Source organism: Ptychodera flava, chromosome 14 (assembly GCF_041260155.1).
Source record: "Ptychodera flava strain L36383 chromosome 14, AS_Pfla_20210202, whole genome shotgun sequence".
In the NCBI taxonomy this organism is placed as follows: Eukaryota; Metazoa; Hemichordata; class Enteropneusta; family Ptychoderidae; genus Ptychodera; species Ptychodera flava.
The window spans coordinates 34,855,640-34,872,339 of record NC_091941.1 but is presented as its reverse complement, the minus strand read 5'-3'; the positions used below and the strand labels follow the sequence as shown (position 1 = coordinate 34,872,339).

Sequence of the window (16,700 nt, the reverse complement as noted above, 5' to 3'; positions counted from 1 at the left end):
ATTTCTAATTTGTATATTTGATAAATTTTCCCGATCAGGGATATAATCTTAATTGACTCGACCGAAGTTGATTAAACTTGCTATGTACATTGAAGATACTATAATATGTTCACCCCCATGTTCACCCCCATAAAAATTAAACTATAATTTCATAAGGCAAGAACAAATTATAACATTGTTACTCGGAATCACTGCTTCTTCTTTAGCCAATCTAGATTTGTTAGTGCTGTCGGTGATGGCGCACATCGGTTTCTCGAGTTTTTACGCCCTCCAGACTTCCAAAAAGAATATTGTATGGGCGAATCGATAGAATGTGGAAATACTCAGATTTGGTCTGCCATCACTACATGTTCATGTAATGTCTGTATTTTTGTGGACAGTTTGTAAAATCTATACTCCACAACACTAGCAACAATGTAATTAGTTTGAGATTTTGCTGGTTTTGTTCAAAAAGTAAAACTTTTAATCTTTTCCTTGTACCTTTGCCAAAAAGCATTATCTGGGATCATATTATTTTCTCTATGTTCTAAATGGCTAACATGTTGAATTTTTATCCCCTGCCAACAAGAATCGTTATATTAATTTTGTAAATAAATTTGGCATTTAACAGCTCACGGATTCATGGGCTGTATATATACTGCAGGATCGTTTTATTGTTTTGTTATGTTAATCAATTTATGAAGGTAAGTTGGGATTTCTGGGGAGGAAATTATTTTCATCGAAACCATTACGTAATAGAGCAATGAACAATACATTATTTGAATGCATTTCTATATCTGCTATGTAACAAAGATACATTTTGCCCATACGAGGCATATAGCGTTATTTTCAGATATCAAAAATAGTTTTATATGTGCCCAGAGTTGTGAGATATTCATTTTTTCACAATTTTTATCTAGTATAGCCTTAGCGTTGCTTGCTTCAGGGATGATTCTCTCACATGAACCATGTATGATATTAGCACCGTCTTTACAAATGGAGTGAACGATACGATAAGAATCGTTACTGTTATTAACATAATCAAAGTTTACAGTCTGTAATGCCAATGCAGCCTTAGTGACATGGTTGCTATATAGAGCAAATCATTTCATCTGACAAATAAACTATTAGAAGATAGATACATATACAATGCTAGCATCTCTACCACCTTCAGAGGCGGATGAATTAGACACATGAAGAGTTGTACAGGGTGGAAAGTGACCACTTACAATTAGAGAAATGTCTGGCGTAATTATTGAGCCGTTGTGAAATATCAAATGCTGAACTAGAGCAGAGCACATGATCAATATCAAACTTTCAGATGTCATTAAAGTAAGTAACACTTTGTGGATTATTAGACTTTGTCAACATGAAATTCATTATAAAATTCGAAGTAATACATGTAAAATTAGGTTTTGTACAACGATATTGCAAGCACCACAACTCACTGAGCTGACTGCTATAAGGTAGAGATGCGTTCATCACAGGCTGTCATGGCGGGAAATGTTTTTCCCAGGGCCGTTGAAATGATTTTACCACTTGGAATCAATTGTACACCAGATATTATTTGACTGAATGTTTGCATATCTATTTTTCCAATTAGTCAAACGTTCAATCAAAACTATTAAGGTGTAAGCCAGTATTCTCTGGCAAACAAAAGGTCGCAGTTGTAGTCATGTAAAATATTGTCAACAAAATCATAGAACGATTTCAAGATATTCCACGCTCTGAAATCAATGTAATTTCCAGCATTGCAAACTGAATGACGTACTGTCGTCGAAGACGACAAACAGAAATGCACAAACTAATAAACATACAACAATTAGAAATACAATCAAACGAGGCCATTCACATCCGAACGGATTACATTGTGATGTCACGAGTCGAAGGTATCTCTCCTTGGCACCACATAGTGATGCTGTGCATCGCCATGTACGTTAATCAATTATTAAGGAGTACGCCGATGGAGACTTCAATATGAAAGAATTATGAGAGACTTACACATAATGAATTTCAAAATAGCTTGGAATTACAACGTGCCTGGTGAGTAAAATATGAGAGAAAGGGAGAGAAAAGAAGGAGAAAAGAGAACACATCAGAGACAATTTTATGAAATTACTATGTTCTATTCAGATTTATCATTATGCTATCTACATATTCTCTTGTATTATTCCAACTTTAGAATCAAAGTGACATATATACTCTCTTACTCACTATTGTTGTAATCTACATAAAGTAACAAAAATGCCTAAGAAAAATTGACAACTTAAAGATCTCTGTAGGAAATAGGAAATGATCAAGGTCTTTCTTAAATGGATTTTAGTCATACAATTTCGTAGGCATATAGCTGTTGAACGTACATTATTAATGAGAGACAATGGGGACAAGTACCTCCATTTGAGTGCTTAACCTTTTGGAGTGGGACATTCTGTGTGGTATTTTACATTGGATTTGTAGCAACTCAACAAATATCGTCATTACAGAAGATGTGACGTCAACAAACAAAGGGAAAAAATCCACTATAAAACATGTCCATTTATATCATTTATAACTTTAATTGTAAAATGTTGTACATTGAGGATGCAATATGCGGAAAATACGATTAAATTGTTTTTTCAACATATGACTTCAACCGTCTTTACATTGAGAAATTAAAAGAACTATGATGGTACTGCTACGACATTTTATCTTTGCTCTACGTATAAATAATTGACAAACAAGGATGCTTTATTGATAGAATCATCTAAGGGGTATGTATATTGATCTATTCTGTTTATTCAGGTAACTATCGGTATTATTTTCTGTTTATGAAAGTATTAAGACATCTCCCTAGGGACAACAAAACCTGACCTCGTAATCCGTGCAGTTTTCGTCTGCGTTTCGGCAGACGAAACCGACAGTGGTGTCAAAGTAAAGGAAGTTACCGTCATTAGGGGACAAGATTTCTCCACTTTGCTTCACTCGTACCTGTATACCAGACGGTTCGCTGCATATCTGGTTAGGATATTCACTACGGAGGTTGCTCAGAAGTTCCCAGTCCCCGTAGCCACTAGGATTGTCTCGATCGTACCAGTTTGTCCATTTAGAGCAGGTATTGGCTGTGACGGAATTTTAATTGAGACGTTAGATTGTATAATGGCCAGCAGGGTCAAACATCTACTTTAATATGGATAGCTCTCCCACGGAGGCTAACTACTATATTCACTTTATTCGTTTAAGCTTAGGAACCTACATGATCTGTTTTCCAAACAACATCATGTAGATTTATGAAAATAAACTTTGAATGCAGCGCATTGAAAAATGCACCACTGTCCCCGTGGTGCATTCTATCGGAATACCAAACTTCTAATCTGACATGAACTTACCTGGACAACAAAACCTGACTCTGTAGTCCATACACTCCCCATCACTTTGTGAATCCCTTTTACAGGCAAACCCTTGTGTTGGATTGTAATACACGAAAACCTCCCCAGTAGACTCAGCAGGGACTCTTTCCAGCGTTTCTGCGTATATTGCTGACGGAGATGCACAAATTTCGCCAGGATTCTCAGATCTCAATGGGGTCATAGCCTCCCAGTCTCCAGTTGCAGTAGGATCATCGCGATCGTAGAATCGAGTGATCATGCCGTCACAATCTATTTGCGTTGAGAAAGTGAGAAGAGTTTGATTTGACATACATAGAGACCCATTGCTGGTTAGTTTGAAAATGGAATAAAGTGTTTCGATGAACCGAAAGCAAAATATTTAAAAAACAACATGTTGAGGTCGCAGGTCGCATGACAAATCACATGAAGTACAATTTGAAACACCAATGAAACTAAAGAGACCGATTGATCAAATACATAGCCATGTAATTATGAGCAATCTATGCTAATTTTATGCTAAATATTTTGTAAGTAATAGGGTGATCGCTATGAAGCTAAATAGTGAATTTCAGAGGTGTAGGATCGAGGAACAATGTAAACAATCATAAAATTTGCCTCTAGAATTTGTTTATCCAAATTTCATCATCAAGCAAATGATCACATCCCTTGGGAATAACAAACTAATGTTAATTTCTATCAGGCGTACTGCGATTTTAGAGACCGAACTTTATTGAAGAAAGTAAAGCAAAATGAAAATACAAATTCTAAAAAAATGATACGCAAATTTTATGCCATTTCAGGATGACTTTATGTGGGTTATAAAAACGAAATGTAGGCCTAAAGCTGTAAAACCAGTGGTGTTATATCAAACTATGTTTTGACCAAACTGAGAAATAACCATCCAAAATTTTCCGTGTGCAAATTTCATCATTAGAACAAACCCAGGGGATGTCATTGGTCGTGATTTTTCACGCGAATTTGAATGTTTCAAGAAAACTTTGCATAATATGAGACAAGTCTCAAAGAATTTTGAAAGGTCTTTAGTATTGCTGTATTTTTGTAAAAACACAATTTGAACTATTTTGGGATTATATGGTAGTAAAGTAATGTCGGTTTAATCTCCAAACGTAAGCTTATCTTCTTTGATTTTTAAGTAATACACTTGTTTTTATGAGCAATTTGTAATATTGCAACATTCAGCTGTAGGGCACCTAACACTTTTGAGTACTTGAAAAATATGAAGATCCAATTCTTCCAAATTAGCTCCAATCGCGTTTAATTGTACAAATACATGTATTGATATTTAACTTTTCTAAGTTGGGGGTGTTAGTCAAAATTTAAGTGAGGTGGTTACTAATATTCATTATGGTTGCCAGGGGGGTTACCCGAAATTTCAGAGTTTCCGGTGAAATTCTTCTGACCCCCCCCCGTAAATAATGACGGCTCCCTTACATACTTATTGAAGGGTTGATTCAACTGAGTAATTGAATGGTAACATATCATATTAGTATGTGTTCAACAGGGATGAGCTGCAGTGTCCCCAGAAATGACTGATATTTTAGATGTGATAAGTCGAAGGAGGATGACGGCGGACGGACGTCGAAAGACAACCAACTTATCTTATAATCTCACAGTCTCTGACAGCAAAGGTAACAAACACTGTTAGAGAATGGTGAAAACGGCTGAAACGGCATACGTACCACGGCAACAAAATTTGACTCTGTAGTCTTGGCAAGCTCTGTCTCTTTGCTCTTCATTAAGGCAGGTAAAACCGCTATTTGTGTCATACGAATGGAACACTTCCCCAGTTAGCTCAGCAGGTACTCCTCTGATAGTTTCTGCATACACAGCCGTCGGGTTGTCGCAGATTTCACCGGGGTTTTCGGATCGTAGGTTGTCTAAACTTTCCCAATCTGCCCTTCCAGATGGATCGTCACGATCGTAAAAAGAAGTCCAGACACCACTACATTCTGTAAAAGATAGAAGAACATCTCAAATGCCTTGCGAAGGAAATTGGTTTTCATAATAATAAACTTCTCCCAAATTGAATCCAAGATCTTGAAGGTTTAAACAAAGCAAGTGATTATTTAGACTCTCTCACAGACCCTCGCCGGCTCACGTCAGACCGCCCTCAGCAGTTGAGCTGAGCAAAGCTCGGCCGGTGAGGTCCGCTATAACCCAGCTGCCTCGGTGAGCCCATGGATGTAAAAATTTTTTACATCCATGGTGAGCCTCAGCCTAGCTTGCTAGAAAGACCGTTGAGGGCGCATCGCCATATGGTTGAGGATAGAGCTGCGTGGTGAACGAGGGGCTGTGAGAGAGTCTACTGATGTTTTAGCAATTGTTTTGCCGCGCTGAATTTCTTCATGCTCGCAGACGAGCGATCGTTAGCCACAACCACTCATATATTATTACTTAAGTATTACGTAAGCTTCCAGGTGCAACACGACCGAATGATTTCAAGTGCGACTGTATTAGTGAAAAGACATGGTGAACGTCACGATAAGGCAAACCTGGCAAGCCTGGCGTCAAGAACGATCATGTAAAACGGCAAATCGAAAAGGATAATATAGCTGTAGACTGGGGCAGCAAAATTCCAGAGAGAACACCAAAGAGAGAACATCTGTCACGTTATTTTAATCAGTATTAATAGGAGGATCTCTACTTGATTTTCATCAACGTCCACTTGGTTAAAAATCTGTTTTTGAGAACGAAATATTCTTGTAAATAACGGCAATTCCAGGCACTGCACGGTTTTACTCAATGAAGTAAACTATTGTCTCAATACAAAAAGATCCTTTCTGCCTTATTTGTATTTTGCATCGTTTACTCATGTCTAATGCTAGCTATTGTGGTTGCAATATCACTGCAGACAGCTTCTATGTGACCGCACTGTTCAGGTTTTAAGCGTTTGTTTAAATATTGCCCTGTAGTATTGTTTTTTTTTGGTCTACTTTGTAATGTCTTGTCCTATCTACAGAATTTAAGCAGTCTGAATTAAAGTAAATAATAATAGGTAACAATTTATCTCGGTAAACCTACACAAGTGACTTAGCGGCGGATCTAGCTTTCGAAGTTGTTAGTTTTTGGAGACAAAAATGAGCCTTTGCGGTATCACTGCATAACACCAAATGATTGAATTTAAAGGCAGTTAAAATAACCTTCAATTTTTTTGGTGATAACGATTAATTTTAAATACCGTACAAACGCCTGTGTTCTAAATGAACAGCATAGTGATAACAGACAGAAACAGACTCGACGAAAATTCACTAAGTGTTTATAAATAATAACTTGAATTCACACAAAGTTAATTGTAAAGTCGCCGCTTGTTGGGTGTAACCGGTACCTAAATATATTTTTCATTGTTGAATTTGGTCGGTCGCCCAGGTTTACACACAGTCACTTGTGGTTAAGTACACGGCTAAGGCCACTGATAAACCAATATTTAAAAAGCTTACAAGGGCCTTCACTATGTACCTAAGCACAAGCGACCCGGAGTACTCATGCGGTCGATAATAACACAGAGGCGAGATGTACCTGTCTTGATTTACATAGCATTAATCAGGACTGCTGTCAATCATGATTTACAGTGTCTGGAATCAGTTGGTTGTTTGCGATGACATCGTTCACCCAAGTCTAAGCGGACTGGTCTTCAAACAGAAGCCAGTAGCTTGTCCATCAGTAAAGCTAGATATATCTGTTTATCACATGTTACTAAGACAATGGAGGAAGTATCAAGCTGGTAGACTTTAAACTTGGCGTGCTAACGGTCTTCTACTTATTACTGTATATTTTATCAATTCCAGTATTCAGACTGTTGAGTTGCGTCTTGGTAATTATATACATGATATAAGGATTGCATAGATAACGATTGCATGGTCGGTTTTTGTAGTTGAATGGGTCATAGGTCAACGAACTCCATGGAGTAGTTATTATTGGCCGAGACAAGTGTCGTTATCGATGGTCATTCTTTGCCAATTTAGGACAAGTGCCATTGTTGATTATTACTACCTTTAAGTTCAGTCAAAATATCGAAACATTGAATACAAAATTCATTCTCATAAAATATGACATACCTGGGACGCAGTCCACGTATTCCTGTGTGCCAGCTAGCCTGTTAGGTAATAGTGATAGATAATCAAAGACAGGTAATCAAAGAATTAACTCTACTGCTATGTTTGTGCACTGATAGTTCGTGAATGTGTGACGGAAACGTATTGTGTGTAGCCTATTCCGCAACAAAGCCAATGTCGGTTTGTCGACCTTTGAAATGTCCACAAATGTTATCAAGAAACAAACGTGTTGTAAGTGACAAAACACGAACTTATTGGGGCCTTTCTTTCGCCGCACTACGATAATTGATTACGATCATACGCTCCTTGGTTTTATTAGTTTAGGTTATTTTGCACTTACCGTCTGGAATCTAAAGATTGGAACTTATAATTATGAGAACAAGGTGGGAACCGGCTGGGAGAAATGGGCTGTTTTTACACAAGCGTAAAAGATGCCCCATTTCCATTTAAGTGAAGACCGTGTCAATAATGAAATTTTTAAGAATGTTATAGACACAGATTGGCTGTGATGAAGAGATATACTCGATAATAACTCACCGATAAAGAAGGCTTGTATACAGCTGTACTTGGCTCACGTCTGCGCGGCATGATCCAGCACTTTTGCGGAATGAAAACAAATAAATGAAGGCAATTGCAATACAGTAAAACAGTCTGAACTGTACCAAGCTGTGAAAATTTCATTTTAATGGCGGGCTCGTTGGCGATATCTGTCATAATATTGCTGCGCTGTTATTCATCTGCTTACTTAACAAATGAATCTTAAGATTCGTCAGACGCCTCGACATTCAGCTATAGAGAAGTAGCTAAGGACTGTCTATAGCATATGTAAAAGTTCAAGCGACACCATCTCTGCCAGGCGTCTTTCACCGATTAACAACTCTCTCAAATTTAACAAAAAATAAATGTTGGATACATGTAAAACATACGATGACGGAGATTAGTACAGCGATTCCTAGCCTAACACAGATTGTGCAGTCATTGTAGCTCAACTTTGAATCTTTCTAATCTGATTCAAGTAACGTTTCCAAAAATATTTCTTTAAAAAAACTGCAGATTTATCACTTTGAGCAAGCTGATTTTCTCCAAAGACTTTTCGCCTCAGCCCTAGGGGTCAATAGGAAAACCCACTGGCAGGCTTGTATTAAAATTGACACAGTGTCGAAAACTTACAGGTGCATTTTGTCTGGTAAAAGTTCATCTCACATAGGAAAATATTTAGATATAATTTCTGTCTAGAACCTAAATTCTGATACAAAGGTGAATTAAATTCGTCAAGATAGGTTATCATGTTAAACTTTCTATAGGAGTCTGGACAGAGAGAATGTTCAAATTCAGCTAAATTATGTCACAATTCAGACCCGGAATGAATTGAAAGTATCCTGCTACACCCGTCAAAATTGACTAAAAGGTAACATATTTAGTAGAGAATATCGTTCACTCTGGTATACCATGTACTTTGTGTTATTTTGAAAGATATGTCTTAAATATAGGTATAAAATCGGGGATCATCAGGTAAAATATAGAATTAGAAATATACATTACCAGAAATTAATCCATATTTGAAATTTGAATGACCGCCATGACCTTTAATATGCCTTTGAAGATACTAAAGTTTCCGATTTTCAAAAGTACAAGGCAATTAAAGTTTACTTTTACATTTACTTTACAGTCTAGAAAATGTGTCCAACCATACAGTAGACCAGAAAAGTGTTGTACGAAGAGCTGGAAAGCAATACTGTCTGATTAAAGTCAAACTTGTGACCTTTAAGCAGGTTAATGACAATAGTTACCTTGTCAGCTGCAGTTGCCAGCAACACACCAGAACAACGGCTACAAAAGCTTTCATCCTCTGAAGAAACGAGCAGACCGTCAGGTGATAAGTTCTTGTCGAGTGCTGAACGAAAACTGCTGCGGAATCCAGGTACAAGACTGTTCTATACGCAGATAAGTAAAGCTACGGGTGTTCCGAAGATGAATGCGACTGCTAACGCCCCATACAATACATTTAAGACCATTTTACCAACCAACCAATCAGTGCAGTTGCTCGACTGATTGACGTTTACTCAACGTACACATTTTCTACAATGCACCAGATAGATAAAGGAATTCTTTAAGCAGGACAGCATTCATATGAATACAAGATTTGCGGTTGTTGACCACTATCGTAACGCTGAAGCTAAGGGGTGACCATTTAATGTGTCGGGGTGGGGCCTGGAAGATAGACTGGTGAGCATTTTTTTCTGCTTAACTTGATTTTTTTTCTTTCGTGGCAATTCTTGCAACTTTCTTTGTCTCTGTGACGAATTTTTGTGCTCGCATGCGCACGTGTAATCCTGGATATTCCCTGCTCTTGTTGATATATTTTTACTTTACATTACATAAAAAACCAACATTTTGATAGAATTTGACCGGTAGCATTAAGTTGACATGTGACAAAAGGCATACAGCATCCGCTTCAGGAAGCTGGGAAGTTTCACAGTGAACAGAAGCAACCTCTACTGAAGTAAGATCACTGATGGAGGACAAAAACGGAGCCACTGAGGGCTCAGCCCCTGTTGGTGATACAGTTTGCTCCAGGCAGCAACAACCACAAGATGGCTTTGAAAGACTGTAAAATGCATAAAGGGAGAGGAATCATTGGCACTGAAGTGGCACAATTAATATAATTTCTTGGGGAGGGGCCGTAGGGAAGAGTCGTTTGTGAGTAATTTTGGAGCGGTTTAAACAGCATGCAGTTTTCATGAAGACTCAAAATTTTATCAGACACGAGATGATTTCAATTTTTACCCTGTCGATTTTTTACAGACAAATCATGATAAGCCTTGACATCAGATAGCGGTGAAGGCTGTGTGAATAAACTGAATTGAACTTTCAATCATGTTTTAGCGAGTTAGTGGGAGAAACTGTTGCAGAAGCACAACAAGTAATTACACTCCTAAAAGAGTCAATTTGCAAAACTTGGTACACAAAAAACAAAACAAAAGAAAGGTACTAGTTAAAATATTAATCATAACTGGGCGTTAAAATATGGTAAAATAGGTAAATAAGATGTGTAACTGTCGGTATATCATCTACTTCAGATTTTTTTCGTACCATCCTTTCTGAATGTTTTTGAAAGGTAACCTCTAGAAATTTTCCCCCGATATTTTTCAGAACCCTCGCAGGATATATGATGGTCTACTCCTGATATTAGACGAACGGGTTTTGCAAGGAGACAGGTGAACGCTCGACGTAAAATTTGTTTGCTTTTTAACACCGTGCAAATAGTTACCACTTCCTTCGACAAACGAATCTTGATATATATCTTGGGGGAGGGGCGACCTTCAGCCAGTATCTCACTATTATCCTATGACCGCGAGAACTCGATTTGATATTTACTGAAGTAGCAACTTTGGAAAGACATCCGATATAGTTGCTTCTTTGAGAACAATCCCGAACAATTTGTTCATTATCGAAATAAATGAAGTTTAAAACCATTTTTGCGAACTCGTTTATTTCTCTCAGTTCCATGCATGCACGTGGCTGTTTGATTCAGAATTTACAATTGCAATAAATGAGTTTGACACAAACGCAAAGTAGATTCTATGCTGCAGACGAAACTGTTCAGCCGTAACTGTAGCTTAGAAAATCAAAAAGCAAACGGAAATCATATCAAAGTCCGATGTAGAGATGGTTTAGGGTAGTCTTTTCGCTATCGTTGTGGTATCTGTGTTTGCGGTACAGGGGATATGTAGAAATTCGCCATATTGAAAATTTGGTTGACCGCTTGAGACTTAATGACTCACTTAGGTGGCAAAATCGTATTTAAAGTAACGAGAATTGAATTTAACCTTATGTTTCTCTGTTTGTATTTGGGTTGACCACTGTTTCTCCCGAAGCGGGTGTTTCAGGACTTGGCAATTCATGTATAACGATATTATAGGCCATATCAACACAACCGATTTTACAAGTTATGTGTACACATTTGAACATTGAGTTTATAATTAATAGAGAAGACAAGAACTGTTGAAACGTGTTACAAATGCACAAAGTTTAATTTGCTGTCACTTAAGCGTGTTGTAGCTATTACGGCTTAATATCTCCCTTCGGGGAATAAAGTGTGTTCTAGGTAATAGGCTAAAAGCATGTTCGAAAGACTGCAAATTAAATGCCGTACACCGTATACATTGACACACACACTCCATATGCACTGCAGTAGCCCTGCGTTCCGTCGGCGCGGAGTTCGAGGCCGCGTTTCAATCTCCACACAGAGATTGAAGCGCAGTGGAGCAGCAGCGCGGCGTGGATAATTCGAACAAAGCTAGAGGGTCTCCGAGTCGTTGACCGCGCGCCCCCACCACAAAAGAGAGAAACGTACATCATGGAAAACGCGCAATACCAAAAAGTTGGTGAAAATCGTCGCCTGTGGCAGAGATTAGTGTGACTACTGCTGAGACTCCCTTGCTAGGTTATACTTTTCCACGCCGCTACAATCTCTGTCCGGAGATTGGCCGCGTTTGTGTGTACTGTGACGCGTTCTATGGCCTCTCACACCGCCGCCATATGCATGGTGCCACCCCGAAAAAAAACGGCGAGCGCGTTGCACTTTGCTGCGCTCACTTTTCGAATGCGGAAGAGCACCTGAAATGATGTACTAGTGTTTGAAAATACGAAATATTGTTGCTACTTCCTCAATAAATACCTCCTTTTCCTCTAACATGTATACATTTCTCTTGCGACTGCCGACTAACGTAAAACCGACAGCCATTTTGAATTTTCTTTCATTTTTTGTTTCACTGTCTTGTCTTCATTACCGAATTGGTTCGGCGAGACACAGCTGTCATATGATTGTCAGTGCAGTCTGCACTCCAGAGTAGAGAGACTGCGTACGACACTAACGCTATATTTCGAAAGTTTGCCAGACTTTCTTCATCAGTCGCCACAAGTTCAGGTTCAGTGGATAAATTGCGTGGTATAATGGCAAATTATACGTATTCCTATGTTGTCCCACTGTAAGTTTGTTCTTTCATTGTGGAATATATATATATATATATATATATATATATATATATATATATATATATATATATATATATATATATATATATATTATATATATATATATATATATATATCGAGAGAAAAAGGTACGGAAAAAAAACAACGGAAACAGAACACAGACAAAAGACAAAAAACAAGGATTGTACAATACAATTCTCAATCTATGATTCAAAGTACATTAACACAGTATGCCAGCGACTCCTATACTTTTCATTTGTACTATTTTTTTAGGCAATATTTCTCTCAACTTGTGTTTTTGTTTGCCCTCCGTTATAAATAAATAGAACAGAAGAATTTTCTTTTTTTCGTCTACACTTTGACAGGAAATGTTTCCCTAAGATAATGTGCACAGTAACAACATGTTTTTACTGACTGTAATTTAACTAGTAGGGAGAGAGATTATGCCTCAACTGTTACCCTTGGACGAGGCTACCTCGTGGTCGTCATCATCACTTGCCACACGTGCTAGAGCAGACAGTATACATCCTGAGCATATTTCGAGCACTTTTATATAAAGGAAAGTGAAGGCAACTTCACATATCGTTTCTACCTTTGTTAAATGATGCGGTACATTGGGTCGATTTATGTGCCTATACAATCTCTCTTACTACCTAACCATAGTGCTTCACTCTTTTCCTTATGGATCTTCTGGCCGGGGATGTTGCCGAAAGAATCAAGTATTCTGAGAAATATTTTGGCAGATTTCACATGTGATAACATTCCAGTGGTATCATCCGCATATTGTGCAATTTTAACCCAATTTGTCTGATTGGAATCCCCTTAATTGTTTTGTTGTGACGATTGGCGATGGACAAAATTTCTAAACCAGCTAAAAACAAATAAGGTGAAAGAGGATCACCTTGTCTTGAACCTCTACTAACTTGAAATTAACAAGAGGTGACACCAACATTGATTAAAGGTATTCGGTCACCTGTTTTATTAATAGCAATCACAGATTTTACGCGGGTGGCCGCTTTTTAAAAAGGGCGCCCCACACGACTAGCCATGGTATACTTATCAGCGTCGTCTGCATGTCAAATATGGAGGACCGACAGCTACAGGTGTAATAGAAATATTGCTGTATAAAACTTTGATCCATTGAATACCAGATTCACCAAAATTAAATTTCTTTAAAGCAAAGTAAAGGAAAGGCCACTCGATAGAGTCAAATGCCTTGGCAAAATCAACACAAAGTAGAATACCAGGAGCATCGGTTTTTTTTTGTAAAGTGTATTGAGTCTAAAATCTTGCGAACAGCGTCGCGGATGTAGCGACCATTTACATAACCAGTCCGTGTTTGCTGTATACAAAAATACCTGATTTATACTATTTAGGCCTTGGATCAAGAACGTCAGTGAAATCTTGTCCAATATATCTTTGTCATGCTGCAAGCCTTCGATGAAATCTTCCTCTTCCAATAGTAAAGAGTCAATTTTCCAATATTCCCTTAGATGAACGGCATAGTGGTATAGACTTGATGGATGCATCAATATCAACATGTGTTACAAAGTCGTGCAGTGATTCGGATACCGACCAATAGTCAATTCTGCTCTGGATCAAGGGTTCCCCCTCTCAAAGAAAAACTCAATTTGTTGGGATTTCCTAATTCTCCAGATATAACTGATACTGAATCTGTTTATCATATCATCTACAATGTTTACACATTTTTCTTTTACCTGGTAGTTCCCACCTTACATGTCAAGATAATCGTCAAACGCTTCATTAAATTCCCGCCAATTAGAATATTATCGCTAAAGTCAATACCTAAACTATTCATAATACTAATACGATGCCTTTTAATAAAAAGGATAAACAATGATATGAAAAAACCTACTCACCAGATGCCGTTTTGACCACAATTAACCTGCCATCTGAATCTGTTCAGAGAATTTTACACTCGCAATCAATATGATTTTAACAAGTATCGAAACACCTTGGCTGTTAGTGTTTAATGACAATACATTATTTTAACCCACTTAAAAGAATAACACCACCAACAATACTCTAGTCTTCATAACAACATCTAATCCGTACATCGAAACGACAAGAATCAAACAAGCCGTAATAGAAAGCCGGAGGGAACTTGAAACACAAAAAAAATGTTCCAAAAGCAACCAATAATCGCATACAGAAGGAACAGAAGTGTACGATACACTTATAAATGCCAGACTTCACAAAAGATACAATAGCTCGCACTCCGATTCACATGAGCATACACGAAAACAACAAGACCAAACCGTAGACATAGCTCCCTTACTTGAACCACAAACTTCAGTGAAACAACATATTAACACCTTAAATCAATCAATCATTCAACATCTTTCACCAATCAAAAATGAATTTTAAGCGACTGATGCAGAAAACTCTGTTTTCGAAACGTAGCTTGAAAGGATCGCAGTGTAACGTGTCTCTCCGCTCCAATATGGGTTTACAGCAAGACACGTAGATTACGGGTACGTCTCGCCATGGCTAATCAAACCTTTACATAAAACAGCTAAACATGATACACACATAAACAAAATCATACACAAAACGCAAACAATTCAGATATGAACGATGTATGGAGTTTCTTTCCCTTTATTACACGCTCACACACGCTCACACTATACACAATACGGCTAGTTTTCAATCGGATTCGAACCCACAACATACGGCATCAGTCGCCTAGCTGAGAGGCCACAGACAGAACCGCTCGGCTAAATCTCCACTCCCAATAAAGAGTGGTTCAATAGCCGGCTAAGTTGTTACATTTTTCTGACTGAGACCGCTCAACAGGTTGTAGAGTATCACACACAAAACGTAAACAACTCAGATATGAACGATGTGTGGAGTTGCTTTCCCTTTATTACATCAAAACAAACTGAAGAGCGACGATCAAACAGAACGATGTAGTTCAAACAGAATGACGCATGTCTAACAGAACAAGTCATTGACAATGACATAGTCCCCACTTGTACTAGGAATATTGGTCTTGATGGGGCAGGGAAATGTGGTCATTAAGAAGTATCACTGGAGTGTATATGTTGAGATCTATGGGCACATAGGTCTATGTCGTTGTTCCCAATTTGAAACACATGAGGCATGTCTAAGTTATGGTTCTAAATCGGGAAAAAAGATCAGACCTCTAGCTGTATTGGCCAGCCAAGAAATACATATGCGCATAATAATGAGGTACAAGATGTGACATCTTAAGGTCTAATATCCTATCAGAATTGGAGGGTATAGAACTTGTGGTTACCGAGTTATGCATATATGTATAATCAAGGTCAAAGGTCATAAGGTCACGTGACATTTTGAAAAAAATTTGTATTGCTAATTAATCCCTATATGCCAAAAATCAGACCTCTAGCTCTATTCCCTTGCCCAGAATTAGATGTGTGCATAATTAATGAGGTAAAGCGTGTGTTGTCATAAGGTCTCCCACCCTACTAAATATAAAGGACATAGCACTTGTAGTTACGTATTTATCGACATAAACGTATATTTCAGGTCAAAGGTCATCGAGGTCACATGACATTTGGTCAAAAAAATTCTATCCTATAGTTATCCCTATATACCAAAAATCAGACATCAAGCTCTATGGGTTTGCTCAGAATTAGATATGCACATAATAAATGAGGTACAGTATGAAGCATCATAAGGTCCATCATACCATATAAGAGAGGTGTACCACTTGTGTTTACTGAGTTATGGACAAATATGTATATTTGAGGTAAAGTTCACCGAGGTCACATGACATTTTGTCAAAAAAATTGTATTGCTAAGTTATCCCTATATACCAAAAATCAGACCTCTAGCTCTATTGGCTCGCTCAAAATTAGATATGCACATAATTAATGAGGTACAATATGTGGCGTCATAAGCTGTCCCATCATACCATATGTGGTGTAGCACTGGTGGTTACTGAGTTATGGACAAATATGTATATTTGAGGTCAAAGGTCACCGAGGTCACGTGACATTTTGTCAAAAAATTGTATTGCTAAGTTATCCCTATATACCAAAAATCAGACCTCTAGCTCTATTGGCTTGCTCAAAATTAGATATGCACATGATTAATGAGGTACAATATGTGGCGTCATAAAGTGTCCCATCATACCATACATAAGCCCCTGGACTTCATCCTTGGGGACTAAAAACTGTGTCACTGCATCCTTTTTGCAATATGAATACGATGAGAAACTAAATTTTTATTTTTCTTGGCCTTATACATGGGAGTCTATGGACTGCCTTATACATGGGAG

At 37.9% G+C, this 16,700-nt stretch overlaps 1 protein-coding gene across 1 annotated transcript; it reads right to left on the bottom strand.

Moving 5' to 3' along the window:
* Nucleotides 1–627: 627 nt before the first annotated feature.
* LOC139150273 (uncharacterized) lies at nucleotides 628–9,456 on the bottom strand. The gene is made up of 6 exons (XM_070722530.1): nucleotides 9,208–9,456; nucleotides 7,955–8,014; nucleotides 7,421–7,458; nucleotides 5,045–5,314; nucleotides 3,345–3,614; nucleotides 628–3,077 (listed from the first exon to the last, which is right to left on the bottom strand). The coding sequence occupies exons 1-6, from the start codon at nucleotides 9,261–9,263 to the stop codon at nucleotides 2,809–2,811; spliced, it is 963 nt and encodes a 320-aa protein (XP_070578631.1). The 5' UTR covers nucleotides 9,264–9,456; the 3' UTR covers nucleotides 628–2,808.
* Nucleotides 9,457–16,700: the final 7,244 nt, after the last annotated feature.

What these genes read in the sequence shown, in the direction of transcription:
- LOC139150273 (XM_070722530.1), bottom strand. Translation starts at nt 9,263, where the DNA reads ATGAAAGCTTTTGTAGCCGTTGTTCTGGTGTGTTGCTGGCAACTGCAG. An exon ending in TGGCAACTGCAGCTGACAAG is followed by an intron (nt 8,015 to 9,207) that starts GTAACTATTGTC and finishes ATTCCGCAAAAG; the next exon opens with TGCTGGATCATGCCGCGCAG. An exon ending in AGTCAAATTTTGTTGCCGTG is followed by an intron (nt 3,615 to 5,044) that starts GTACGTATGCCG and finishes CAACGCAAATAG; the next exon opens with ATTGTGACGGCATGATCACT.